This window comes from Podarcis filfolensis, assembly GCF_964270895.1.
Source record: "Podarcis filfolensis genome assembly, chromosome: 6".
Taxonomy (NCBI): Eukaryota; Metazoa; Chordata; class Lepidosauria; order Squamata; family Lacertidae; genus Podarcis; species Podarcis filfolensis.
The window spans coordinates 81,411,132-81,437,362 of record NC_139609.1 but is presented as its reverse complement, the minus strand read 5'-3'; the positions used below and the strand labels follow the sequence as shown (position 1 = coordinate 81,437,362).

Sequence of the window (26,231 nt, the reverse complement as noted above, 5' to 3'; positions counted from 1 at the left end):
AATTATTGAAGGAACAGCAGCAGAAAATCAAATTAGCAGCCAGGTGTAACTCAGAAACCTGCTCTACATTAAAGACAGCAACAACAACAACAGAACTGATATGGTTCTTAAACTTTGCTGCATACATCATTCTGGGTTGCTTTTTCTGGGTTGCATTGACTTTTTAACATTCAAACTAGAAAATGGCTTGCCTCTTCAGCATGTGGCACAGGGGCAGCTGCCATGTTGCTGACAACACCCACCAGCCCTGACCACTGACCATGCTGCCTGGGGCTGATGGGAGTTGGAGTCCATTGACTACATGGGCGGGCACCATGTTGGCTACCCCATAAGTGAAAACATCCAAGAAACCTTAAGCCCTTCAAATGTTTTCCTTTCATTTCATTACAGACTTGGAGATGATCTGAAAACACATCAGGCACCAGCTTCTCCAGTCATTACCCCCCCCCCCAGCTTGGGTCATAACTGTTTCCCTGCTGAATAACTTACTAATCCCAATCCGCCCCCTCCAAAAAGCAATTCCCTGAAACGTATTATGGCTTCGTAAGCTTCCATTCCTGTAAATACTCTTGTTTTGTCTTTATTGGAGACAAAGCCTATTAATATTTTAAATGAATAACCCCTTGCTTTTCATTGAGCCTTCTAGAGATGCTTGAGGTTGTTCTGCACCTGCTTTTCTCTTGCTTTTACAACAAATGTTTACATCACCTGTACCGCGAAGATACAAGCGGCTATGTATTTTATTAATTATTGTGTATTTGCAGCCAGCTCCATCGCACAGGCTCGAGGCAACAGCAACACGATTAAAATGCAACTATGAACTATATCCCCATTACAATTCAATTAGTTGCTCAAAACATAAAGTGTTTCAAATCATCAACCTTCCCTTTAAAAACTGCTCTCAGTAAAAAGGGCTTTCAGTGTTTCTGAAAGTTGCTTGAGCTTTCAGGAAGTAAAAGAAAGAACATGTGGTTTGCATGCAAACATAAGAGGCTGGTCACTAGGGCAAGGTGGGGCAGAGGGTGGGAAGGAATTTGCAAAGTAAGCTAAGGCTGCCTTATTGGGAGAGTTAGAACAGTAACCAATGTGGAACCATCCAGGCAACAGCTCGCAACACTCCCACTGCATAGCCAATGGTCAGAGATGGTAAGACCCATAGCTCAACAATGCCTGGATAGTATCATGTTGGCTACCCCTAAAAGTAGGTGGCTGTTCTCCAGCTTTCAATAAGGCAACCCAAGCTGAAACAGTTTGCTGCCTGCTTAGTTTTCCTCTTCCCTCTTCATTCCTTTTTCCTTTTGTGTTGTGTATTTTAGAAGGCTGAGAACAGGGACTGTCTTATTCTTATCAATGTTTATGTAAGCTGCACTGGGAGCCTTTTTTGCCTTAAGGGGCAGAGGTGAAAATGCTTCAAAATAAATAAATAATTTGCAAGGCCAATTCTGCATCTATCCCACATCTAGAAGTCTTCACCACTGACCTTTACAGAAGCCACTAAGCTTAGAACAAAACAGTCCTCCCCTTCTGCTTGTGGAATAAAAAGGATGCCGAGGATCCACGAAGCTGGAATCGCCCTGTTCCACCTTCAGCGTCGCTGCTGACTGCAGAACGACGCTGGTTTTATCTGCAAGGACCAGGGAGCTGGTAAAACAAGCTTTCAGCTTCAGGATTCAAAGGAAGAGAAGGTAAGGTAGCCCTCAAGCAACAAACAGTAATGAAAGGGGGATTAAAATTTTCTTCTGGCGCGAAATCTTCAAGGAGGACAGACCAGTTCATTTATTCAGGAAATCCCTTGCTAGTTTAATATGCAGTTAATTTACGGAGGTGGTTGGATCTCTGCTCAACATCTTTAGGGCATCTATTTCTCCACCTGAATTCACTGGTGATGGTATGGAACACTGCCCAAACAATATTGCAAAACACTGACAGAAGCACTCTAGCATCAAATGGGCCATATTTCAACATCTTGTTACAATTTTTTTTAAAAAAAAAAGTTGTCATGCTTCATGTGTAGCCTTCAGACTGAGAAAAATGTGTCACAAAAGGGTCAGTGCCTATATAAGCTCTTTAAAGGTAAAGGGACCCCTGACCATTAGGTCCAGTCGTGGCCGACTCTGGGGTTGCGGCGCTCATCTCGCTTTATTGGCGGAGGGAGCCGGCGTTTGTCCGCAGACAGCTTCCGGGTCATGTGGCCAGCAGGACTAAACCGCTTCTGGCGAACCAGAGCAGCGCACGGAAACGCCGTTTACCTTCCCGCCAGAGTGGTACCTATTTATCTACTTGCACTTTGACGCGCTTTCGAACTGCTAGGTTGGCAGGAGCAGGGACCGAGCAACAGGAGCTCACCCCGTCACGGGGATTCGAACCACCAACCTTTTGATCAGCAAGTCCTAGGCTCTGTGGTTTAACCCACAGGACCACCCGCATCCCATATAAGCTCTTTAGTCCTGCAAAAAACAAAACCCTTAACCTGTATGATTTGTAGTAAGGCTATGAAATGCAAAGCTTGGCAACGGCACCTAGGCTGGACATATATAGTTCCAAAAGCTTCCTGAGCCACCAAACCAGTAAAGTAAATATGCACTGTATATTCTATAGCCAGTGTGGTTTAGTGGTTAGAATGCTGCACTAGGACCTGGGGGACCAGGGATCAAATCCCTGGCATGCCATGAAACTCAATGGGTAGCCTTGGACCAGTCAGTCTCTTAGCCTAACCTACCTCACAGGGCTTGTTTTCTCTTGCTCCGGATGAAATATGCTGTCAGTCAGAGAAGACACAGCTGGAACCTATGGACAAATAGCCTGGCGCAGTATATGGCTGCTTCCTGTATGTTGCATCAACTATACCTCTGTCAAAGGAACAGACTTGTCCAATGAGCATGAACAACTTGCTCTATATCTGGGAATCGGAACTAAACCAAAGTTTTCTGGTCCAAGACCACACCTGCAGAATCAACATTCAGCACTCATGGATGGCCTTTAAAAAAAACACCTGAATTAATCCCTCCCCCCCCCAGTTAAAAAATAGTAATAACCCAAAGGTCATGTTCCTCAATATACCGTTAAGTTCTGCCAATTTCCTGGAAAGTAAAAGAAATTTCATGCGGTGTGCCATTTCCAAAGCTCCTGTGCTAGTTTAATTGGAAGAACTTAATTCTGAAACTTATTTTTGAGCTGCCAGAGAAGCAAATTCTCATTCAGTTTTAATGGACTCGAATGGGTTTTGTCCGACATATTTCTCCCCCCCCCCTAGTCCTTTGTTAAAATTGTTCTTTTTTAAAATACAGCCTCAGGTTGCCTCAACTTGTGTCGAAAGTAAGATACAAGGGCTTTTTAACAAAATAAAGGGTCATATTATAAATAGGAGCATGGCAAGCAACACATGTGCAAGAAGCCTGCTGTTCAGACAAAACCACAGAAATGCATAAAATAATAATAATAAATAATAAAATTTTATTTATATCCCGCCCTCCCCAGCCAAAGCCGGGCTGAAAGCAGCTAACAACAGTAAAAAAATAGCACAGTTTACATAAAATCACAGTCAATTAATTGAAATACATTCTAAAATCAATTCATTTACTAATAAAATCCCTCTGTCCAGTAAAGAAGTCAGCCTACAGCAATGCAGCGTCACCTAGTGGCCCAAGTCCACAATGACTGCAAGAGTTTCTGCAGAGTAAATATCTATATTTGTAGGCGCGGGTGGCGCTGTGGTCTAAACCAGAGCCTAGGGCTTGCAGATCAGACGGTCAGCAGTTTGAATCCCCTCGACAGGGTGAGCTCCCATTGTTCGGTCCCAGCTCCGGTCCACCTAGCAGTTCGAAAACACGTCAAAAGTGCAAGTAGATAAATAGGTACCGCTCTGCCGGGAAGGTAAACGGCATTTCCGTGCGCTGTTCCAGTACGCCAGAAGCGGCTTAGTCATGCTGGCCACATGACCCGGAAGCTGTCTGTGGACAAACGCCGGCTCCCTTGGCCTATAAAGCGAGATGAGCACCGCAACCCCAGAATCGTCGGCGACTGGACCTAGTGGTCAAGGGTACCTTTACCTTTACCTTGGACGGAGATTTTATTCAGGAAACGGCATAAAGATATCATTTTACTTTTCAGTGCATGGCATGGTTCTTGGAAGCAAACCCCTCTATTAAAAGTGGATCAGCGCCAGTGGCGTAGCGTGGGGGGTGCAGGGGGGGCCGGCCGCACCGGGCGCAACATCTGGGGGTTAGGGTTAGGGGGCGCAAATCCACGGGTTAGGGGGCGCAAATTACTTGCCTTGCCCCGGGTGCTGACAACCCACGCTACGCCACTGATCAGCGCTGTGTCTGAGAGGGGCTGTGGGCCAGTGGTTTTTCAAAAACCCCACGCTTTGAATGTATGGTCGCAGGTTCAGTCCCTGTCCAAGTAGACCCGAGAATGACTCCTGCCTGGAGAGTCAATGTGTGTGTAGACTCTCTAGTTGGGAGGGCCAACTTTTGGTGGGTTGTTGATTTTAACACGAATATATCCATCAACATGTTATCTATCCACCAGGTAAAAGACACACTTAGAATTAAAAAAAATGATGAGCCCAGGAATATGTTAGAAGCGCCTCCAAAACGGCCTCCCACACGAAAATCCACTCCCTGCAATCTCCCCACGCCACGCTTCTTTCCTCATTTCAGTGTTATAATGCGGTGTGTGTGTGCGCTGTTAAACAACATGGGAATCAGAAATCCTTGTTGATCTACCGCAAAACACCCTACCAGCAGATCTCGAGCTACTCTCCGCTTTCCCCGGATCCTAGGCTAGCTAGACGGACCAGGGGATCCTATTCCACCCAGCAGAATCCCACGTATCTGCACAGGGAGGACAGCCGCAACTGAACTGCATCACTAACACGCTGCAGCGATTTGAGGTGTGTGTGTGGGGGGGGTGTCCTACAGAAATTGCTTTCCGGAGTGTGGTAGGGCCCGGCTGGAGTGGAAGATGCCGGCAGCCTCACACACAAAAATCTAGGCTATAAAGCGTTTGCGAGCGTGGGGGGGGGGGGATTCGTTCCTGGTATATACTGTGAAGCGCATACGCGTGCCGCTCCAAAAGGGAAAAGTGTCTCCACGACCACGTGTGTGTGTTTGCGCGTGTCTGCTGTGGTTCACTGCAAACCTGACCTCTTCCTCTTCCCGGTTTATTCCACGGATCCCCCTGCCTCTACGTGCTTAGTGGATTGGAGGCGGGTTACAAAAAGATGCATACGTCGTTGAAGGGGAAATTAGCTGCGGAAATATATCGCCGCTGAACGCTATGGAGGCGACTTACGGAACGAGGGACGCACTTTCCCCTTAATTGCATGCGGCAGAAGGAGAGCTGCGCACACGCCGGAGTCGAAGTCCTGCCGCCGGGTCTTCCTTCTTTGCAACGCTTCACTCGATGCGCGTCCCGCGGAAAGAGAATCGAGAGCTTCCTTCGTGGGAGCGGCGCTCCAGCCTGGAAAGGTGGGATTTGCTTCTTTTCCATGCTCACGTTCCGCGGGGATGCGAGTTGCACGCCCACTTGTTGCAGTGTGTGTGTGTGTGTGTGTGTGTGTGCGCGCGCGCGCGCGCGCGTTCCTGTTGCATGTACAGTACAGCCCTGGATGCGAGAAACGTGCGCTGGCTCTCTGCCAAGCAAGAGCACGCGTCCACTGGGATGCGCGTCGGGGCGTGCAGACCTGTTGCAGGCAAGCGCGTCCCGGCGCCCGTTGCGCGTAGGGCGCACTTGGCCGCCGGCTGCCGACCTCGCCAAAGGGCGGGCGCGGAGGGTCGCGCACGCGTCGGACTCGTGTGCAGGGTGTGGCCTCCGCCTATCTTGCGCGGGAGCCATACCCCAGGCCGGGCTTCCTTGGGTGCCGGAGCCGCCGTTGCCATGCCCGTGCGCTCTCCTTCCAAAGGGCGCAAGCCGAGGGCGTCCCGTGGGCTCAGCCCCGCCGCCGCCTGCGCGCCGGAGTCTCCGTCCTGGTTAGCGGCGCTGCTGTTCACTCCCGGGCTGTTTCTCCACCTGCTTTGCCCGCCCAGGAGGAGAAGCGAAGCGGCTGTTGCAAGTAAGTGAACGGATCCCCTCCCTCTCCTCGCTTTCCTCCGACAGGCGATCTTCTAGGCGCGCAGCTCCTCGCCGAACTTCCCGGGCAAGTTTCTCGGGGGGAACTTTATTCAGTTCCGGGAAGCAAAGCAGCGGATCGGATTGGGGAATCCAGTATACGGATCCGCCGCCGCTACAAGCTCTTGGGTCATTCCGGGCTCCAAGCGCTTAATGCAGGTTTAGAGACCCCTTAGCGGCGATTACTCTTTTTTCAAGCCCACCAGCGCGGAGATTTAAGGGAAAGTGCCGGCGTGTTGTTGTCCGCCCCCCCCCCCTTTGCGCGCCCCACCCTTTCCGTATTGGAATACGGAGCGAGGGGTTAATTCAGATTTAATGCGCGTGCTCTGCTTTGACTTTCGGCCCCACGGACACTTGAAGAACTACCGGAGCTGGTAGTAGGATGGTGTGGGAATAATGGTGAAATATTTTGATCGCCATAAAATTATCCACACATTCCTCTTACATCAGTCACCGTGTCTGGGAAGGGTGTACTCTTTGGTGAAGATCCGCTTGCTCCGGCTTCTTTTGCGCCCCCGCTATCCCATCGGTATGTGGTCTGATTTTAGGCATGATTGCTGAGAACCAAACGCCTCCCTCTCCCCAATAATTCGGTGGGATTCACTTCCAAAGCATGCATGGGGCTGTAGCTTTAATTTTGGATCACTCCCTTCATTTTTCCTCTTTTCATTTTCCACAGCCCCAAGGCAAGCCTCTCCAAACTGCAGTTATGGAGCCCCACCACTACAGCAGGTTGAATCCAATCTATCACTTGGTGCAGGCTGTCTGGTATGACTTGGGTGCTTTGGAAACGTTAACTGCATCTGGTATCATAACTGCATTGGATTCCATGTGCAAAACCCCAAAGCTCTTTTATTTTCACATCCCCAAACAAGACTTCTTTGCTTTGCTTGGGGGGACAGAAGTGCTTTGGAACAACTGAACTTCTGCAGTTGTGCACCTTTGAAAGCCCAGGTCTATTTCCCCTCAGTTGTTTTCCTTTGCAATCAATTGAGTGACAGCTATCTGTGTCAATCTTTGTGATAAACGTGGCGTATTGTTGATATGGCATATTATTGGCATCAGTTCTCCTGCCTCCAGTATCACACTCTTGTTTCGTGTCGGATGCTTTCTCTCAGTTTGAGCAATGTGGTGCATTGAAGTTGGGAAGGTGAATGAATTTCATACTGATACTTTATTCTAAGCTAGATTTTCTGTTAAAACCAGCTTTATTAGTTGTCTTCATCACTGATTCATATCGTTTGTCTGCTCTTTGTGGTGTTTTCTGTTGCTGAAAATAATCATGTGTTTTAGCATTTCACTGCTCTAGTTCTTGAGGTACATGTTAATAGCTGTTTTGCGGCTTGGTAACAGTTTCTGCAGAAGGATGTAGCCTATCTGAAATAAATTTGCAGGGGAAATGGTCACACTCCCATCCCATCAACATCCAGCAACAATAGCTCTGTAGTTGGAATTAAAAGCAGAGTGGATTCTCTGTATTTGCAGAACAACCTTATGGGAAGAAGTAATGTTTTTCTGCAAAATGTATTTCTTCTCCTTAATAGAGTCTGTAATAGACTTTCTGCAAAGCCCAAATTTCGACCACTATTGAATACATGTGTTGATTTTCCCCTGGTCTTTAGGTACTGAATTGTCCTGCTCCAGTTAATAGCTGCAGTGAGATAGTTAAGCATAATATTTATTTTCAGATATTGTAAAAACTTGGATATGCTGATGGACTCATTTTGTTATGCCTTTCAGGTCTGCCTTGTAGTGAGCAGCAAAAGTTTAAGGTGACCTTGTCAGTGTGCAGGTCTTAAATCTGCCAAATCAGAATTTGTGAGGTTGCCTTGAGATGGGAAATGAGTTCTTTGTGGTGAGGTTTAAGGTATGTTTCAACTACTGAAGAACAATCTCTTGAACCCTAAACTCCCTTTGAGCTTTACTGAGTGTAGCATACATAAATAAAGTGGTGGTATACAGTGGTACCTCGGGTTAAGAACTTAATTCGTTCTGGAGGTCCGTTCTTAACCTGAAACTGTTCTTAACCTGAAGCACCACTTTAGCTAATGGGGCCTCCCGCTGCTGCCATGCCGCCAGAGCACAACTTCTGTTCTCACCCTGAAGCCAAGTTCTTAACCTGAGGTACTATTTCTGGGTTAGCAGTGTGTGTAACCTGAAGCGTATGTAACCTGAAGCGTATGTAACCCGAGGTACCACTGTATTAGAAGAGCCCCCTTGGATCACACCCAGCCCAGCATCAACATAATACAAACATAGAAAGCTGTCTTCTATTGGGACAGATAAGTGGTCCTTCTACCTCAGCACAGTCTACACTGACTGGCAGCAGCCCACCCAAGATTTTAGACAGATGTCATTTCCAGCCCTAGCTGGAGATTCCAGGGATTGAACCTTTGACTTTCTGCATGAAAAGCACTCACTCTATTACTCAGCTACAGCCATGCTGCTGTTGCTTTCCAGAAGCTGTTAGAAGTAGGGATGGAAAGATCTGTCAGGTTTGAGATTTTTCCAATCCTAAATTTGTGATTTACTCATTTTTTAAAAATCATTACGAAATTCTTCAGCAATTTAGGGCGAAATTCTCCTAATGAACACATCTTTGTATGCAGTTTTGACTAATTTACACATTTCTGCAAACAATTTCTCCTAATATTATGCATTTTTGTTCGCTGTTTCTATGGCTAAGCACATTTTCACCTAATATTTGCACCTACTTGGTTGGACAACTGCATTTCAAAATTCAGGTAAGTGTGAATTTTGAAAGAGGCCTGTGTTTTGGTCCTTGTTTCAGAAAGTGTGAATTTGGTAAATTCAGCCTTTAATGCGAGCCGAATCAAATCCCTCCTCCATCCCTACTCAGAAGCATGCTTCCTCTGAAACCTGGAGGTAACATACAGGTATCATCAATTGATTTTTCTTCCCAAAGGAAAAGGCTTTCAATGAGACCTTCAGACTGCTTAAACAGCAGATAGCTTTAGTTTCTTGTAGCAATGCCTTTTTTTGGCAAAGCCCATTCATTATATTGATGCTTAACACTGCACCAGGAGATGCTTTGCTAGGGTGGTGGGTGGAAATAATAAAACGGTAGCTAAGACCATTCCAGACGTCAGACGTCTGTTCAGACTTTTATGACTTGCTGCAGAACCTGTTTTCATCCATGGAGTGAATCTAAAATTGCTTGCACCATGGAATAGTAACAATCCCTTTTTTGCAAGTTCGGTGATTACATCAGAGATGCACTGCAGAAATCCAAATGCTGCAGAGGGAATTTGGAGGGGTGTGTGCAGATGATCAAGAGTGGAATGTTAACACTGAAGTTGCTGCTTCTGTTTCTTGCTGTGGAAAGGGCAAATGTCTCTGGTCTCTTTAGCCTGGCATTGTCTTGGATTCTTGCAGATAAGAGGACTGATCACACAGCTTTCTAAATTTGATAGCCGGGGGGGGGCGGGGGGATCCTTCATCCTGCTGAGTCTGATTAGTTGCTTAGGAGATGTGCCTATGCATGTTTACAGAGAAATCTGTGTTCAGTGCTACTTATTCCCAAGTAGGCACACATAGGATTGTATATGCGTCTCCCAATTCGGCCGCTCTTAATATGGTCTCTCTATGCATCCCGTTTGTTCTCATGTGAACACACACAGAAGCAGCACTGCAACACTGTGGACTAAGGAAGCTATTCAGTAAACTTTTTCTCAATTAAACAAATAATATTTTTTATTATTTATACCCCACCCATCTGGCTGGGTTGACCCAGCAATTCTGAGCGGCTTCCAACATATATAAAAGCATAATAAAACATCAGACACTTTAAAACTTCTCAGTACAGGGCTGCCTTCAGGTGTCTTCTAACAGCTGTTTATTTATCTCCTTGACATCTGATGGGAGGGTGTTCTACGGGGTGGGCGCCACCACCGAGAAGGCCCTCTGCCTGGTTCCCTGTAACTTCACTTCTCACAGTGCTTGGTGCTGTATTCGCTCATAGATTGAATTGACGGCAGCCACAGCCCTTCATGCAAAGGACCAAGGCGTTAAAGACGGTTTAGTCTCCACATCCAGAGAACAGTAACAGAGAACAGAACCCTTTGTAGAAAGATGCTGTCACAGCACTGGTAGGTGCTATAGCAGGTGAAACCATCTAAACATCTTGAAAACACAAGAGGCCCACACAAACCTGGAATATACCTTGCCCTGCGGTAGCCAACGAGATGATGTTGGACTCCAACTCACATCATCCCCAGCAAGTATGGGTAATAGGGATGATGGGAGTTGTAGTCCACAACACATCAGCTACCTACTGTAAGCGACTCTCCCAGCACACAGGTTGCGTGGTCCAGTCCTGCCATCTTTCTTGGCTGCCGCCCAGTGGCTGCCTCTGGTAATGGCGGGTTCCTCTTTCTTACCACCATTGGCCCCAGGTGGCTGTGCTTTCATCCCTTCCTGCATCCATTGCTATTTCATCGGTGCCTCCTATTTTCCCGCATCAAACCATTAATATGCCCTCATCGCAAATAGCCTCTTTGTAGGCTTCATGCTTCTTTCCGTGCACACACCACTTTGTTGGCTCTCTCATCCCTTCCATTGGCTGTACAGTGGTACCTCGGGTTACAGACGCTTCAGGTTACAGATGCTTCAGGTTACAGACTCCGCTAACCCAGAAATAGTACCTCGGGTTAAGAAGTTTGCTTCAGGATGAGAACAGAAATCGCGCAGCAGCGGCACAGAGACAGCGGGAGGCCCCATTAGCTAAAGTGGTGCTTCAGGTTAAGAACAGTTTCAGGTTAAGAACGGACCTCCAGAACGAATTAAGTTCTTAACCCGAGGTACCACTGTATAAACAATACACAGTGCATGGGGAATGTCACACAAACCGAGACCCTGAAATGTCTGTTTATTTTTCCGTTGCAGAAATCTTGTAGCGGGAGCAGCAAAGTGATGTGAAGCCACCTGGTGACCAAGATGACTCTCTTACCAGGCGAAAATTCGGACTATGACTACAGTGCCCTGAGCTGTGCTTCGGATGCCTCCTTCAACCACCCTTTCTTTGCTGAAACAGAAACGCTCAAGGGAGTCTTTTACCAAAGGGCCAAACTCATCCACCCCTCGGAAGAACTGTATGGAAGCATTCGCCCGGAAGACCGGAAGCATCACATCATCATCAACGTAGGTGGCTTCAAGTACTTGCTCCCATGGACCACTCTGGATGAGTTCCCCATGACCCGCTTGGGGCAGCTGAAGTTCTGCAACAACTTTGACGACATCCTCAACATCTGCGACGATTACGACGTGACCTGCAACGAGTTCTTTTTCGACCGTAACCCCGGGGCGTTTAGGACCATCTTGACTTTCCTACGGGCAGGGAAGCTCCGGCTCCTGAGAGAGATGTGTGCGCTTTCGTTCCAGGAGGAGCTGCTGTACTGGGGCATCGAGGAAGACAACCTGGAGTGGTGCTGCAAAAGACGGTACCTGCAGAAAATGGAGGAGATTGCGGAAATGAACGAAGCGGAGGACGAGTTCGCGGACGGCGAAAACCAGTGCGAAGCTGTGGCGGAGACGAAAGCCGGGCGTTGCATGAAAAGGTTGCAAGACATGGTGGAGAGGCCCCAGTCTGGGATTCCAGGGAAGGTCTTTGCCTGTTTATCGGTGCTGTTTGTGACTATCACTGCCGTCAACCTTTCCATCAGCACCATGCCTGGCTTAAGAGAGGAAGAGGAGAGAGTAAGTTGATTTTAAGATGCGTAGTTGATCTTAAGATGCGTAGGGAGCTGTCTTCAGGCATGTGGGGGGAAGCCATCTAAATGGAAAGAAAGTTGGTGTGATGGTTTTGCAGACCATCAGTGCAAGTATATGTGGACACCAAGTATATGTGGACATGCAAATCTGGTTTTTTAAAAAATGGGTGGAATAACAAACTTGGAGATTCATTCGCAAAGCTGCTCCATGATCACAGCCAAACAACCAGGGCCTGTTCCTACTTCCATTAGGGTAGGGGTGGGCAGCCTCTACTTCTGCCTCACTTCCTGCCTTGACGAAAACCAGAGAGAACATTGCACTATTGCCACAAGAGCCAGTAGGAAGGGAGACAGGTACATGCTTGACTGAACCACAGTGCATACACCTAGGGCAGTGTAGGGACCCTCTAGGGCAGGCATAGGCAAACTTGGCCCTCCAGCTGTTTTGGGACTACAACTCCCATCATCCCTAGCTAACAGGACCAGTGGTCAGGGATGATGGGAATTGTAGTCTCAAAACATCTGGATGGCCAAGTTTGCCTATGCCTGCTCTAGGGGAGCGACCCTCTAGGGCTAGATGTGGATGGCAGGGGGTGGGGGAGAAATGTGCATTAGGGTATCTTTAAGATCTGCCCTTTGGTTCTTGCTTTAGCACTGAATTGAAAGGGGCCACGACTAATTCTGCTGTAAGACCCCGTCGCCTGGAGTCCTGTGTCCTGTTCTGGGTACCGTACTTTGGGGGAGGATATAGACAAAATGGTTCAAAGGAGGGCAGGAATGATGGTCAGGGATATGGAAAACAAGTCCCATGAAGAATGTTGACGGAATTGAGTAAGTTTAGACTGGAGAAGAGAAGACTGAAAGGGGAGGGGGTGATGGTACTGCCTGAAGGGCTGTGACATTAGGGATGCTCACATATTGCATTCAGCAAGCGTACATACTGCCTGTGCATGCAAATAGCTGTGCTGTGCAAATCAACAAGTGTACTCTCACACAAACGCTTGTGCATATGGAGAGAGATTGTACCCGTGTTCAGTGTAGCACGTGAAGAAACATATAGAAGAGGAGAAAGACGTTACTGCCTCGGTGGTGAATTCTTCTATACTGGAGGTCCTCAAGTGTCTGTTGCAGGACGTTCTCTGCTTCCCACTGGCTTCAGGGAGTGAAGAGTTAACCCTCCCTGCAGAGAAAGAGAAGGGGCAGCAGAGAGAAAGGGGCAGCTCCACCTGCTTCTGCTTCCAACCCCGGTCTGTCTTAGTATGCGCCCCTAAACATTAAAAAAGAGGATTTCCTATCCTTGATCATAAATCATAGAACTATAGAATTAGAAGGGACCACAGGAGTCATTTGGTCCAAACGGGAATCTTTTGCCCAATGTGGGGATCAAACCCACAACCCTGAGATTAAGAGTCTCGTGCTCTGCCAAATGAGCTATGCCAGCTGTACAACTTCAAAGTGTGGTTAACACAGTAACATGAACAGGCACCTGGGGATCAGGGGGCCAGTCACATCTGGCTATGCAGACAACAATATTAAGCACAGGGTTACTGTCACCGCCCCAGAATCACTCAAGCATCAAAGAAAGTGAGGGCATGATCACACTAGGCTTAGCAAATGTCCACAGCCCAGATTTATTAAAAGGGTGTAGCTGACCATGCCTAAGTTTAGCATGGTTTATGTAGAAAGGCAGTTTATAATATAAATCTATAAACTTTTTTTTTTTTAATGTAAACTCTGAGGAAACTTGGATAACCTGTCCTGGCAAATCATGTGGAAAATTTGACAAGAGCTGGTAGCTGCTGCCCTGCATAGCTGCATGTTCTAAAGCGAAAATTTAAGCCTAGTGAACAGCGCAGGGACATCTGGTGCTAAACAGGCATCATGGGGTTGATTATGTCCTTGGAAGAGAAAACCAGGTAAGAGTAGGATGTAGGTGATTTGGAAGCACTTTAAAACAGCCAGAACACTGCATTTTAACCCATTTTTAATATAAGTTGCAGATCAGCAAGGAGCGCTATGTTGTATTGTTGAGAGTTTTTCATTTTGAAAGTCTTTATACCCAGAAAGGTGGCCTTAAAATATTTTAAAATTAAAAATGAATACATAAATAATACAGTCATACCTCAGGTTACAGACGCTTCAGGTTGCGTTTTTTTAGGTTACGGACTGCCGAAACCCGGAAGTACCAGAATGGGTTGCTTCCGGGTTTCGGCAGTCGCGCATGCGCAGAAGCACTAGATTGCACATGTGCAGAAGTGCCGAATTGCAACCTGCGCATGCGCAGACACATAGCTGTTGGTTGCGGACGTGCATCCTGCACGGATCACGTTCACAATCCGAGCGTCCACTGTAAAGTGAAGATGCAGCACATAGATACACTCGCATAGGTGGCTTTTTAAAAGCATTGGGCAAACTTCTGTGTTCTTAGGAAAACCTTTCTGCCAGCCGTTTCGTTGCTCACGCAGTCCCCTTCTCTCCCACTCCAGGGCGAATGTTCTCAGATGTGCTACAATATTTTCGTAGTGGAATCCGTCTGCGTGGGGTGGTTTTCCTTGGAGTTCCTCTTGAGGCTCATCCAGGCACCCAGCAAGTTTGTGTTCCTGAGGAACCCCTTGACCCTGATCGATATCGTCGCCATCCTCCCCTACTACATCACCTTACTGCTGGACAGCACTTCGCTGGGCAGCAACAAGAAGCCAACCTCCGGCAACATCTATCTGGACAAGGTGGGCTTGGTCCTCCGCATCCTGCGTGCCTTGAGGATTCTGTACGTCATGCGGCTGGCCAGGCACTCGCTGGGCCTGCAGACTCTGGGGCTGACGGCCCGCAGGTGCACCCGCGAGTTCGGGCTCTTGCTGCTGTTCCTCTGTGTGGCCATCGCGCTTTTCGCGCCCCTCTTGTACGTGATCGAGAACGAGATGGCGGACTCTCAGGAGTTCACCAGCATCCCTGCCAGCTACTGGTGGGCCGTGATCACCATGACGACGGTGGGATACGGTGACATGGTACCCAGGAGCATCCCAGGCCAGGTGGTGGCCCTGAGCAGCATCCTCAGCGGCATTCTGCTCATGGCCTTTCCCGTCACGTCCATCTTCCACACGTTCTCGCGCTCCTACATCGAGCTGAAGCAAGAGCAGGAGAGGATCATGTACAGGAGGGCGCAGTTCTTAATGAAAACAAAGTCCCAGTTAAGCAACGCATCACAGGGGAGCGGCATGTTTCCGAGCCTCTCTTCAGAGACCAGAAATGACGGCTGAAACGGAAGTTTCCATGTCTGCCCTGTTGCCGAGCAAACAGCGACAGGATTTCTCTCTCTCTTTTTTTAATCTCGGCATTTGCTTCTGGAGGCTTTGGGGAGAGATGGCATTGTACAAATAAACACGCAAAGGGCTTTTAGCCATTATGACCGTGGGGACTTGGTTCATCATTATGTTGTATTAGCATTGCTATTAGGGGGTGGGGGATAAGATTGTTGCTTTCCAGTAGGTTGCACAATTTGGGATCATGAAATGGAGATTTGTTTATTTTTTAAAGGAAGAGCAACGTGCATCGTTAACCAAAAGGAGAACAGTGTAAAATTACATACTGGGCACAGCTGTTGCCATTTGTAATGTAAAGAGGCAGGCCGTTTTCCAAGAGAGAACTGACTGTGAATGTCAACATTCTGATCTTTCGGTTAATTGACCTTTTGTTGTTTATTTTTACCAAACTTTGTGAACTATAACATCTCACAGATCCAGATTTAATCCTTGGATGTATAACCCCGTTGTTTGTACTGGAGTTAGGAAGTTTGTGGGTCACATTTGAAGTAGGCTTAGGAATGTTTTATTTTCTTGCAACTCCCCCACCCCCACTTGCTGACCTCCCAAGCTTCAAACACAGGACCCATCAAGCAGTTTTGGATTATATTCTGAAGATAAGCAATAGCAGCGTCGTTCAGCTATAATTTCAATTGCAGCAGCAAGCTGCTTGTTTCTAAGGCCACTTCTCAATCAGGGCATTTCAACCTACAATTCTCATTGACTCCAGCAAGCATGGCCAGTGGGGGGGGAGGGATGATGGGAGTTGTAGTCCTACAACACCTGGAGGACTACCAGTTCTCCATCCTACCTTCAATGAAGCACCCACTTACTGCTGAGTCAAGTAGCATTTCCTGATAGGCGGTCAGGCACAGCCCCAGTGTCGCTGGATGTGATTTCTCTTTTCTGCAAGATGGCTCATTATGTAAAGTTTCTCATACCCGGTTCCATCGTGTATCCAGTACCAACAGGAGCTCACAGCTTGCTTTTAGCACCATTTCCCTTCAGACTGGTTAGGCGTAGAAAGGAGATTTGGAAGGGGGAATAGCTTTATAACTCCCCTCCTGGTTTTTCGTGTGCATCATCCTCTGAACATTTATGGGAAAACATACGGCAGTCATCCTCTTGTCTCCAGGATACTGATTGTGCTAGATTGACCTGATACAGCTGTCCTTCTGTTCCACACCCTCTAATGTTAGTAACACAAAGCTAGATAACAGAAAATCCAAACAGAATATGCACCCAAATGCCACACCAGTCATTGTCTCACGGTTGTTTTCTTTTGCACAGGATAGAAGGAAATAAAACTCGCTATGTCTTAATCCAGCTCCCTTGCTGAAATTACTAGTGTGATAGCTGCAACAACTTCTGGACATATGGCTCCTTTCAAGGAGTAAAGGAAAATACCAGAAGCAGTTGCTGGAAATGTAGAAAAGAGGATATTATATGGATGAGTCATTGGAAACCTAGTAAGATTCCCATGAGTGAAACCTAAAAGGCGTAAAGCCTTTTGTTAATTGCCTTGTCCTTCCTTACTGTGGTAAGTGCACCATAGCAATTGGATGAAATATTTTCAGAACACACACACACACACCAACCAAGGGTCTGATACAAATTGGTGGTTTTTTTTCAAGAATCTGGGCATTTTTGCCACCTGGATTGCACCACATGCTTGGCAAACCCGTTGCGTGACAAAATAATGGCTGTGTTTCCGCTGAGGAAATACTGTACACATGAGCCCTTGCAATTCAGGCTTGCAGTAAACTGCTCGTACTCAAGTAACACAGCCAGTGCACTGCGTCCAGTTTTGTCAACCCTGTTGGACAGCATTGACTGCCTGGGATTGGGAAGCAAAGATTACCCAAACAATTTTACAATTGTGTACTGGTTCCTTTGGTATCTTGAAATGGTTGGTCTGTAAAACACCCTATAAACAGTGGTTATCAACCTGTTCCCTGGAAGTTTTCCAGCAGTGGCCCAATGAGAAGGCAAACAAGCTTCCCAGAAGTAAAGTTAGACCTCCGCAACAGGCCCTCTGCAATATGCAATTTCAGGGGAGCATATTCTATTTGTATAGGGCGATGGGGAGGACCAAGAGGCACGACCGTAGCTTTGCATGAACAAAATAGACTGCCCCAGAATCCTTTGCAACATAAGAGGTTCCAAGGCAAATATGCAGAGGTGGTTCTTCAGCAGATGAGTCACATCCTGAAGGTTTGGTGTTTGAATATCACTGCTCTATGAACCCCTGGATCTCGTCCAACCATTTCTTCTTAACTGCTCTTTAATTGCCAAGATCTAGTTTATTGACCTAGACGAACCCACCTGATTTCCAGCTAACTAGATATAGTTATTCATTTGTATTGGTTTATCACTTAATGTGGAGGCAAACAATGTACCTTTCTGGTATCTTTAAATCATGTTAGTATTCATGTGCAAGATCAGGTCCCAAAATGAAAATTTGAGAGCTTAGAAGCAAAATAGTAGAATGATAGGAGTGAAATACCATACTTTTCCGTGTATAAGACCAGGTTTTTTTCTTTAAAAAGTATGCTAAAAAGTGGGGGTCGTCTTATACATGGATAATGCATAGGGTGGATGTTTGATTGGTGGTCAGCAGCTATTTGGCGTATTATTGGTTGCTGCGTCAAGGGCTGGTGTTGATTGGCTGATGCTGCAGCAGTTGGGCAGGCGATTGGCAGCTTCTGCCGGTGAGGGGACAAAAGGTGGATTTTGTGACACGTGCTGGTGAGCAATTTTCGGCAATCCTCCCTTAAAAAAGCTCAACAACTCTGTGCCATCTCCCCCCATTTTCTTAAATTTGAGTCCCCCAAAATAGGAGGCATCTTATACATGGGCGTGTTATACACGGAAAAATACGGTACATTGCTGATTTACAATGCAGTTGAGAATATGATGGATAGTTTCATCCCCTTATGCATACATTAGCATTACCTTGTAGTATTTCAGATTTGTGTCGTGCAGTCCAATCCTCTGTACAGTACGTTTATTCTAAGCCTTGCTGTGTTCAGTGGGGTTACTCCCAAGTAAATATGTATATTATTTCAGTCTTAATGACCCAAGAGTCAAACTCCAGAGTGAACTGGGGTTTGGTGGTATTCTGCAGGATTCTGGATGCCAGACCTGCCTGCCAAACTAGAGCTGCGAATTATGCACATTTACTGGGGGTAAGCCCCACTGAGCACAGCAGGAAGTAGTTCTGAGTAAACATGAAGGAAGATTGAGCTGTCTGGAATAAGGATGGATTTGGCTTGCTTTGGTTTTGTATCTTGGTAACAAATTACTTCCAAGCTAGGAATATGTTCTATGAATCACTCTTTAAGAAATTGCTTCTCTTCCCCTTTCAAAACACCAAAATGAGACCCACTGTGGCTTCTTGCAATGAATACAGTTTATATGTTTCAACTTCCATAATGTATTGTGTCCCACTGCCAGCTATGAATATTTTTAAAATGATAATCAACCCTTCACAAAGTACAGTCTCATTTCGGTCTTTGAAGCCAGCTTCGGTGAAACAACAGAATTATTTTACACTATTTTTTTTTTAAAAAAACCATCTCAATGTTTGCAAGTCCTGAGAGTTTTAAAAATATTTTGCTTTCAAACAGCACAAACAGCTTACGCCATTCCAGTGAGGAAAAAATGTGGTATAAGTTAACATCCAAACTATATACACACAAACCAGTATACCTGAGGGAGCGTCTCCATCCCCATCGTTCTGCCCGGACACTGAGGTCTAGTGCCGAGGGCCTTCTGGCGGTTCCCTCACTGCGAGAAGCCAATTTACAGAGAACCAGGCAGGGGGCCTTCTCAGTAGTGGCACCTGCCCTGTGGAATGCCCTCCCACCAGATGTCAAAGAGAAGAACAACTACCAGACTTTTAGAAGACATCTGAAGGCAGCCCTCTTTAGGGAAGCTTTTAATGTTTAACAGACTAGTGTATTTTAATACTTCGTTAGAAGCCGCCCAGAGTGGTTGGGAAACCCAGCCAGATGGGCGGGGTATAAATAATAAATTATTATTATTATTATTATTATTAAAGGTAAAGGGACCCCTGACCATTAGGTCCAGTCGTAGCCGACTCAGGTTGCAGCACTCATCTCGCTTTATTGGCCAAGGGAGCCGGTGTACAGCTTCTGGGTCATGTGGCCAGCAGGACTAAGCCGCTTCTGGCGAACCAGAGCAGCGCACGGAAACGCCATTTACCTTCCAGCCGGAGCGGTACCTATTTATCTACTTGCACTTTAACATGCTTTCGAACTGCTAGGTTAGCAGGAGCAGGGACCGAGCAATGGGAGCTCACCCCGTTGCAGGGATTCGAACTGCCGACCTTCTGATTGGCAAGTCCTAGGCTCTGTGGTTTAACCCACAGCGCCACCCGCGTCCCATTATTATTATTATTATAAACATATATGAACCTCCAGGTTCAAAGGCAGTTTGCTTCTGCATACCAGTTGTTAGAGCAACAAGAAGAGAGGTTTCTTTCCTTCAAGCCCAGATTGTACCTGGGAGACCACTGTGGGAAAGGATGCTGGAATAGATGGGCAGTACGAAACAGTAGTGCTTCTGAATGCCAGTTGATGAAAACCACAGAAGGGGAGAGTGCTCTTGTGCTCAGGTCCTGCTTATAGGCTTCCCACAAGCAGCTGATGCGCCACTGTGAGAACAGAATGCTGGACCCCTGGCGAGATCCAGCAAGCTCTTACTTGTTTCTTATATCCAATTAGTTTTGGCACAGACCAGACAAACAGCGTTCGCCAGAACCTTTCATGTAAAAACCACCACAGCGATTCAAGGCGTCTCTGAAGCAAAGCTGTGTCACAGTGCAATGGATTTTCATTTAATTCTCTGCCCCTCCTAAGAGAATCGCTCGCTGGATCAGCAAACCTGTCTATTTCCATGCTTTGGCGTCCTGGGAAGCTTAGCGTTATTAAACAAGAGTTTGCCCACCGCCGGTTCAAAGAGCATTCTCTCTCCAGGGTTTGGTTCTGGTTTGATTGTCGTGTTTTTCAGTCTTGGCTAAATAGGCAGCCAACTTTTTAGCTGTATCTTAATTCAACAGGAAGTATTTGTGCTTGACCGAGTCATAGCTGTATGCTTCGTTTGATGCATAGGTCGGGGAAAGGAAACAGGCATGAATTGTGTATGCACAATCTGTGTGGGCAGAGTTTTCCAGTCTGCATTAAATCCAGAGTTGCCGAGGGGAACAATGCTGGTCTCCACCTTGTGCCTTCTGTTAAAGGGTTTAGAGTGTATGGGAATCCTATGTGAGGTTAACTTTTCCACACATAATATACAACTCACAGCAAGTACGATAATCACACACTAATTCTCAGTGCTCCCATCATGTAAGCACTTGCTGTGCGCAAAACTCGGAGGATGAAATCCATTTTTTCTTGGCCCAGACAACTAGCTTCTGCAGGAAACCCATCAGCCAGTATGAATTTCAACCAGTTATGCCTGTGCTTCAGTTTCTTCATTTTCATCATCAGTGGTTCATGTTCCTTCTAGGCCCCATGTGTTTTCATGCAGGTGTTTCTTCCTGTGCATGGAGTGCATTATGGGATTTGTAAGCAACCCTATACAAAGACCAGGGACAGCCAACGTGGTGCCCTCCAGATGTGTTTCAACTACAACTCTCATGACGGGAGCTGGCATCTAGCAACATCTGAAGGGCTCCACATTAGCTACCCCTGCATTAGACATAGCAGCAATTTGTCATTAAGAAGCTTTCTGAGTTGACTGCTATGTCCCATTGGAAGAGCTCTGTACATTGTGGGTGAGCAACTTCACCTGCCATCCATTCCAGCCAGCACAGGCAATGGTCCGAGATAATAGAATTGTTGAGTTGGAAGTTACCACATGGGTCATTTAGTCCAATCCCCTGCAATGAAGGAATCTTTTGCCCAACGTGGGGCTTGAACCCTCAAACCTGAGATTAAGAGCCTCATGCTCTACTGACTGAGCTATCCCAGCAGAACAGTTGTTCCCCACCCCTGCTGTATGAGTTCAGCATACGGTGAAACAGTGCAAGTGTTCATAGTGTATGCTCAAGATCTGTGACATGGTGAGATCCCTGTATGTCCTTATTATGATACCAGATAGTCCCAGCTCAGTGAAGTACTTAACACAGGATTTGTATTTAGATCTGTTAGGTAAAGGTAAAGGTACCCCTGCCTGTACGGGCCAGTCTTGACAGACTCCAGGGTTGTGCGCTCATCTCACTCTAGAGGCCGGGAGCCAGCGCTGTCCGCAGACACTTCCGGGTCACGTGGCCAGTGTGACAAGCTGCATCTGGCGAGCCAGCGCAGCACACGGAACGCCGTTTACCTTCCCGCTAGTAAGCGGTCCCTATTTATCTACTTGCACCCGGGGGTGCTTTCGAACTGCTAGGTTGGCAGGCGCTGGGACCGAGCAACAGGAGCGCACCCCGCCGTGGGGATTCGAACCGCCGACCTTTCGATCGGCAAGTCCTAGGTGCTGAGGCTTTTACCCACAGCGCTACCCGCGTCCCCTATTTAGATCTGTTAATTCAAGGCTATTGGGTAAGGTAAAGGTAAAGGGACCCCTGACCATTAGGTCCAGTCGCGGATAACTCTGGGGTTGCGGCGCTCATCTCGCTTTATGGGCCGAGGGAACCGGCGTACAGCTTCTGGGTCATGTGGCCAGCATGACTAAGCCGCTTCTGGCGAACCAGAGCAGCGCACAGAAACGCCGTTTACCTTCCTGCTGGAGCGGTACCTATTTATCTTCGTGCACTTTGACGTGCTTTCAAACTGCTAGGTTGGCAGGAGCAGGGACTGAGCAACGGGAGCTCACCCCGTCGCGGGGATTCGAACCACGACCTTCTGATCAGCATGTCCTAGGCTCTGTGGTTTAACCCAGAGAAACAGTGCAAGTGTTCATATTGTATGCTCAAGTTCTGTGACGTGGTGCCTGAAGTAGCTTGATACCTGAGATCCCTGTATGTCCTTGTTATGATACCAGATAGTCCCAGCTCAGTGAAGTACTTAACACAGGATTCGTATTTAGATCTGTTAATTCAAGGCTATTGGGTAGTAGTCCACATATAGAGTTCTCCAGGAAGCTGAACCTCGTGTTCAGAGCTTAGTAGCTGTGCAGCTCAATAGAGCCCCTGATTGGCATGTCATGTGCTGCATGCCATGTATTCCGGTCTATTTTTTCTCAAGCATTGCCTAACCAACAAAAGCAGTAGATTAAGCTCCTGCTTAATCACACCACTGTTCAAGGGGTACAAGTCGTGAGCTGCAAAGCCTGCAGAGGCTCTGACTGACCATATCTGAAAGATTAATTTCTCCTCTAAGATTAGCTGAAAACGTCTATTCTGTGGGTGTGCCATGCCTCCATGCCAAGATGGTTAGAGCGTGGTGCTGATAATGCAAAGGTTGCAGGTTCAATCCTCTTATGGAACAGCTGCATATTCCTGCATTGCAGGAGGAGATGATCCTGGTTCCACAACAAAGACGGAAAGCTGGCTCATATAGTTCATGGCCAGTGCATCAAATGAGTTGAATATGTGAATTGGCCATCACAGAGCTATCACCAGAGATTGGCCTCCCAAATCGGCCCAAATGCAGTGTTTTTGAATTGTGTTATTCATACAAGGTGCTTCCAGTATGGGCATTTATTGTGAGACGAGCTCTTGCCCATTTTCTGCTATATTAATAAGCGAGGGGGTTGTCCAAACAGAATCTCTTAAGTCTAAACTACCTCACAGAGGAGTTCAGTCGGAGCCTGAGTTACAATACTACTGGATTGCCCAACCATCTACAGCAAGTGTGGGGAACCTTTGGCCCTGCAGCAGCTGCTGATCTGCAGTTCCCATCAGCCTCAGCAGGCATCCCATCAGAGATGATGGGAGTTGTAGTTCAGCAGCATCTGGTTCCCACATCAGGTCTATAGCACCTTTGCAAGGGAGGAGGAAGGGCAGAAAAGTTGGAAAAAATGGTCCTGCCTCCACTGTCCCCCTTGATCCCACCTCCACTGTCCCCCTTGGCCACCCCACCAGCCACCACTGCATTGCCCTAGGCTGAGCAGTGGATCAGTCAAGTTGGGGGAAGAGCCATAGCTCCCTGGCAGAGCATATACAGTGGTACCTCGGGTTAAGAACTTAATTTGTTCCGGAGGTCTGTACTTGACCTGAAACTGTTCTTAACCTGAAGCACCACTTTAGCTAATGGGGCCTCCTGCTCCTGCCGCGCCGCCAGAGAAAGATTTCTGTTCTTATCCTGAAGCAAAGTTCTTAACCTGAAGCACTATTTCTGGGTTAGCGGAGTGTGTAACCTGAAGCGTATGTAACCTGAAGCGTATGTAACCTGAGGTACCACTGTACTCTGCATGCAAAAGATCCCAGGGTCAGCCTCTAGCACAGGGGTCAGCAACCTTTTTCAGTCATGGGCCGGTCCACCGTCCCTCAGACCATGTGGTGGACCAGACTATATTTTTTGGGGGGCGGGGGGGAATGAACGAATTCCTATGCCCCACAAATAACCCAGAGATGCATTTTAAAGAAAAGCACACATTCTACTCATGTAAAAACACCAGCCAGGCCCCACAAATAACCTAGAGGTGCATTTTAAATAAAAGCACACATTCTACTCATGTAAAAACATGCTGATTCCTGGACCATCTGCAGGCCGGATTGAGAAGGCGATTGGGCTGCATCCAGCCCCTGGGCCTTAGGTTGCCTACCCTTGCTCTAGCACTTCCAGGTAGGGCTGGGAAAGAGATCAACCTAAAAGCCTGGAAAGTCAAGGCTAGGCAGTGTCACCAGTGGTCTGACTCAGTGTAAGGCAGCCTCCTTTGCTCCCAAGAGAAGGAAAAGGACTGCTGGACAGAAAGGGTTTCAAGGAGATCCTGGTAACCCAACCCCCCCTCCCCATTTCCATCTGAGACCCTGAGTAGGAGGTGAAGGCATTCTCCCGATACTCATAGCAATATAAACCCTGCACAACGCGATACTCCACATTCCACTTCCAATTGGTAAGAGTCCAGAGTAGTTGGAGAACATGAGCTACGTGTGACTTGCAGACACTGAATGAAACAGAGAATCGGGGATGGTCTTTTTTTTTTACTATCACAAGCACTGCCAAAAATAGCCCATGCATTTCCATGCTTGTCAAGGTGACACAATTTTCCTGCACCTGATCTTGCCAGTGCCAGCCTTTGTCTTCCTAACTATGTGTCCTTGGGCTGAGTGCACACCATACATTTAAAGCACATTCTCCCCCTCCCCAACGACTGAATCATGAGCATTGTTTGTTGTTGGTGCTGGGGATTACAGTTCGGGGCGGGCAGGTAAACCTGTTCCTAGGATGTGGAAGGGGGAATGTGTTTTAAATGTATGGTTTGTATGCAGCCCTTGGCTTCCTAACTTTATAGGCTGCTACTTTTGGCACTGGCTTGCTTCTGCTGCCTAAAGTTTCAGCCCAGAGTGGCAGCTGGGGCCGAGCCAGAAGGCTTGCCAAGTTGCCTGGTGATTTATTGGCTTCTTAATATTCTTATTCAACTCGTTCAAAAGGAGTGCTCCTCATCTAAGCAACAGCCTACGAAAATTCATAGCTGAAAACCTTGGTGGGGTTTCTCTTCTTGACCTTTTGGTAACTTCTAATATTTCACCTGAATATTGTTTTGCCCTTTTAGGATTGCTCTGGGCTCTGGTCTAAAACTCACTGGGGTGGTAAACCTGTGTCTAGACTCTGGTAATTCAGAGTGAAGGTGAGACTCACATGTCTGGATGCTCTGCCGTAAGTTAAAAAGAATGTCAGGGGTGACCTTTCTTCCTGACATCTGGTTTTGTGTGTACAAAGCCATGGGCAGTACTAGATAGTTATAACGCCCATGACACAAATCTGCATCAAAACTGCACATGCTAATTTTACATAATATAGCCTCCCACATCAATTGCCTCTGGTCAGTGAGTTCTAGGCCCAAGTAATCACTCCAAGAATTCAAATAAGTTGCTGGTTTTCCTGCACAGATTTGTAGAGTTACCTTTCTCCACCTCTATTCATTACCTGATGTCATGTCATACATACATCAGCAGGTATTTGGGGGCCCAAACAAAAGAACTCCACAATGTCTACATCCGATCACATTCACCATGTTCCCGTGCATGTTTACTCAGAAGTTAATAGGCCCGCTTACAATAATTGCTCAGACACTTTCAAATACTTCAAAATATAAAAATGTGTTCATCAAACAGCAGTGCCTCTGCATACTTATTCCTTCTAATAATGAACTTGTATGCTTGCATGCCCAATTCTATCATTTTGGTAATGAAAAATATCTCAAAAATAACTTGGCAGTCTTGTACTTGCAGGATTGTCTAAGCTTCCAGAAGTATACAAGTTTGGAATTTAAATGAAAAAATGCTTTTAAACCCCAAAATGGGATTCTAGTACCTTGAACAGGGCTTTCAGCTGGAGAAATTTGAAGAGATTATCTCCACAGGTGTGAAAAGCAGAACTTGCCGAGTTCTGTAGATCAAGCTCCTATTAACTGTTAATAGTGCAAGAACACACCAGGATGGTTATTTCTGGTCAGTTGGCAGCCAAGCCCTGATCCAGGTGACCCTGCCATAGCCTAAAGAAAGATTTGAGAATTTAATTAGCATTAATGAAATCTCCCTCTTCGTTTCCTTCTGGCATCAATTTCCCCTTCTTTCTTCATTCCTTAAACTGGCATAATGCAGAACCCTCCACAGCAATCACCATCAATGTCAATAGTGCAGGGCACACCTGATAAACTGCAGGCCTGGAAGGGAAAAATGGCATGTTGAGCTCGCATTCGACTAGCAGCAGCTGTGTCTTCTCTCTGCCTAATAGGAATATCACTTCCTTTCCACTTTTCGGACCTGCTCCAGATACAAACGTCAGCTAAACAGAAATAAAGAGCCCAGCCCCGCTATCCGTTATGCTTATGTAACTTTCATCAGTTTTCACAAGGCTTCAGGCCAAAGTCAGCTAGGTAATTTTAGACCCTGGACTTAATGGTCTTATGTACATGGTTCCAGGTGCTCGTTTTATTGTTTTCAACTTCAAAAATGTAG

At 46.8% G+C, this 26,231-nt stretch overlaps 2 protein-coding genes across 6 annotated transcripts in view; both read left to right on the top strand.

Annotated features, from left to right (window-relative positions):
* The window catches only part of ADNP (activity dependent neuroprotector homeobox), a 312,543-nt gene that overhangs the window by 196,694 nt on the left and 89,618 nt on the right, over positions 1 to 26,231 (top strand). The gene's annotated exons all lie outside the window — the stretch shown is intronic.
* KCNG1 (potassium voltage-gated channel modifier subfamily G member 1) lies at positions 5,072 to 16,465 on the top strand. 5 transcript variants are annotated; one of them, XM_083618831.1, is made up of 4 exons: positions 5,603 to 6,055; positions 7,852 to 7,978; positions 11,017 to 11,826; positions 14,327 to 16,465. In XM_083618831.1, exons 3-4 carry the CDS (start codon positions 11,068 to 11,070, stop codon positions 15,095 to 15,097), a joined length of 1,530 nt encoding a protein of 509 aa, XP_083474957.1. In that variant the 5' UTR covers positions 5,603 to 6,055; positions 7,852 to 7,978; positions 11,017 to 11,067; the 3' UTR covers positions 15,098 to 16,465. The 5 variants fall into 5 exon arrangements, with proteins under 5 accessions (XP_083474955.1, XP_083474957.1, XP_083474954.1 ...); XM_083618830.1 differs by lacking the exon at positions 5,603 to 6,055 and adding an exon at positions 6,120 to 6,640; XM_083618829.1 differs by lacking the exons at positions 5,603 to 6,055; positions 7,852 to 7,978 and adding an exon at positions 5,072 to 5,471.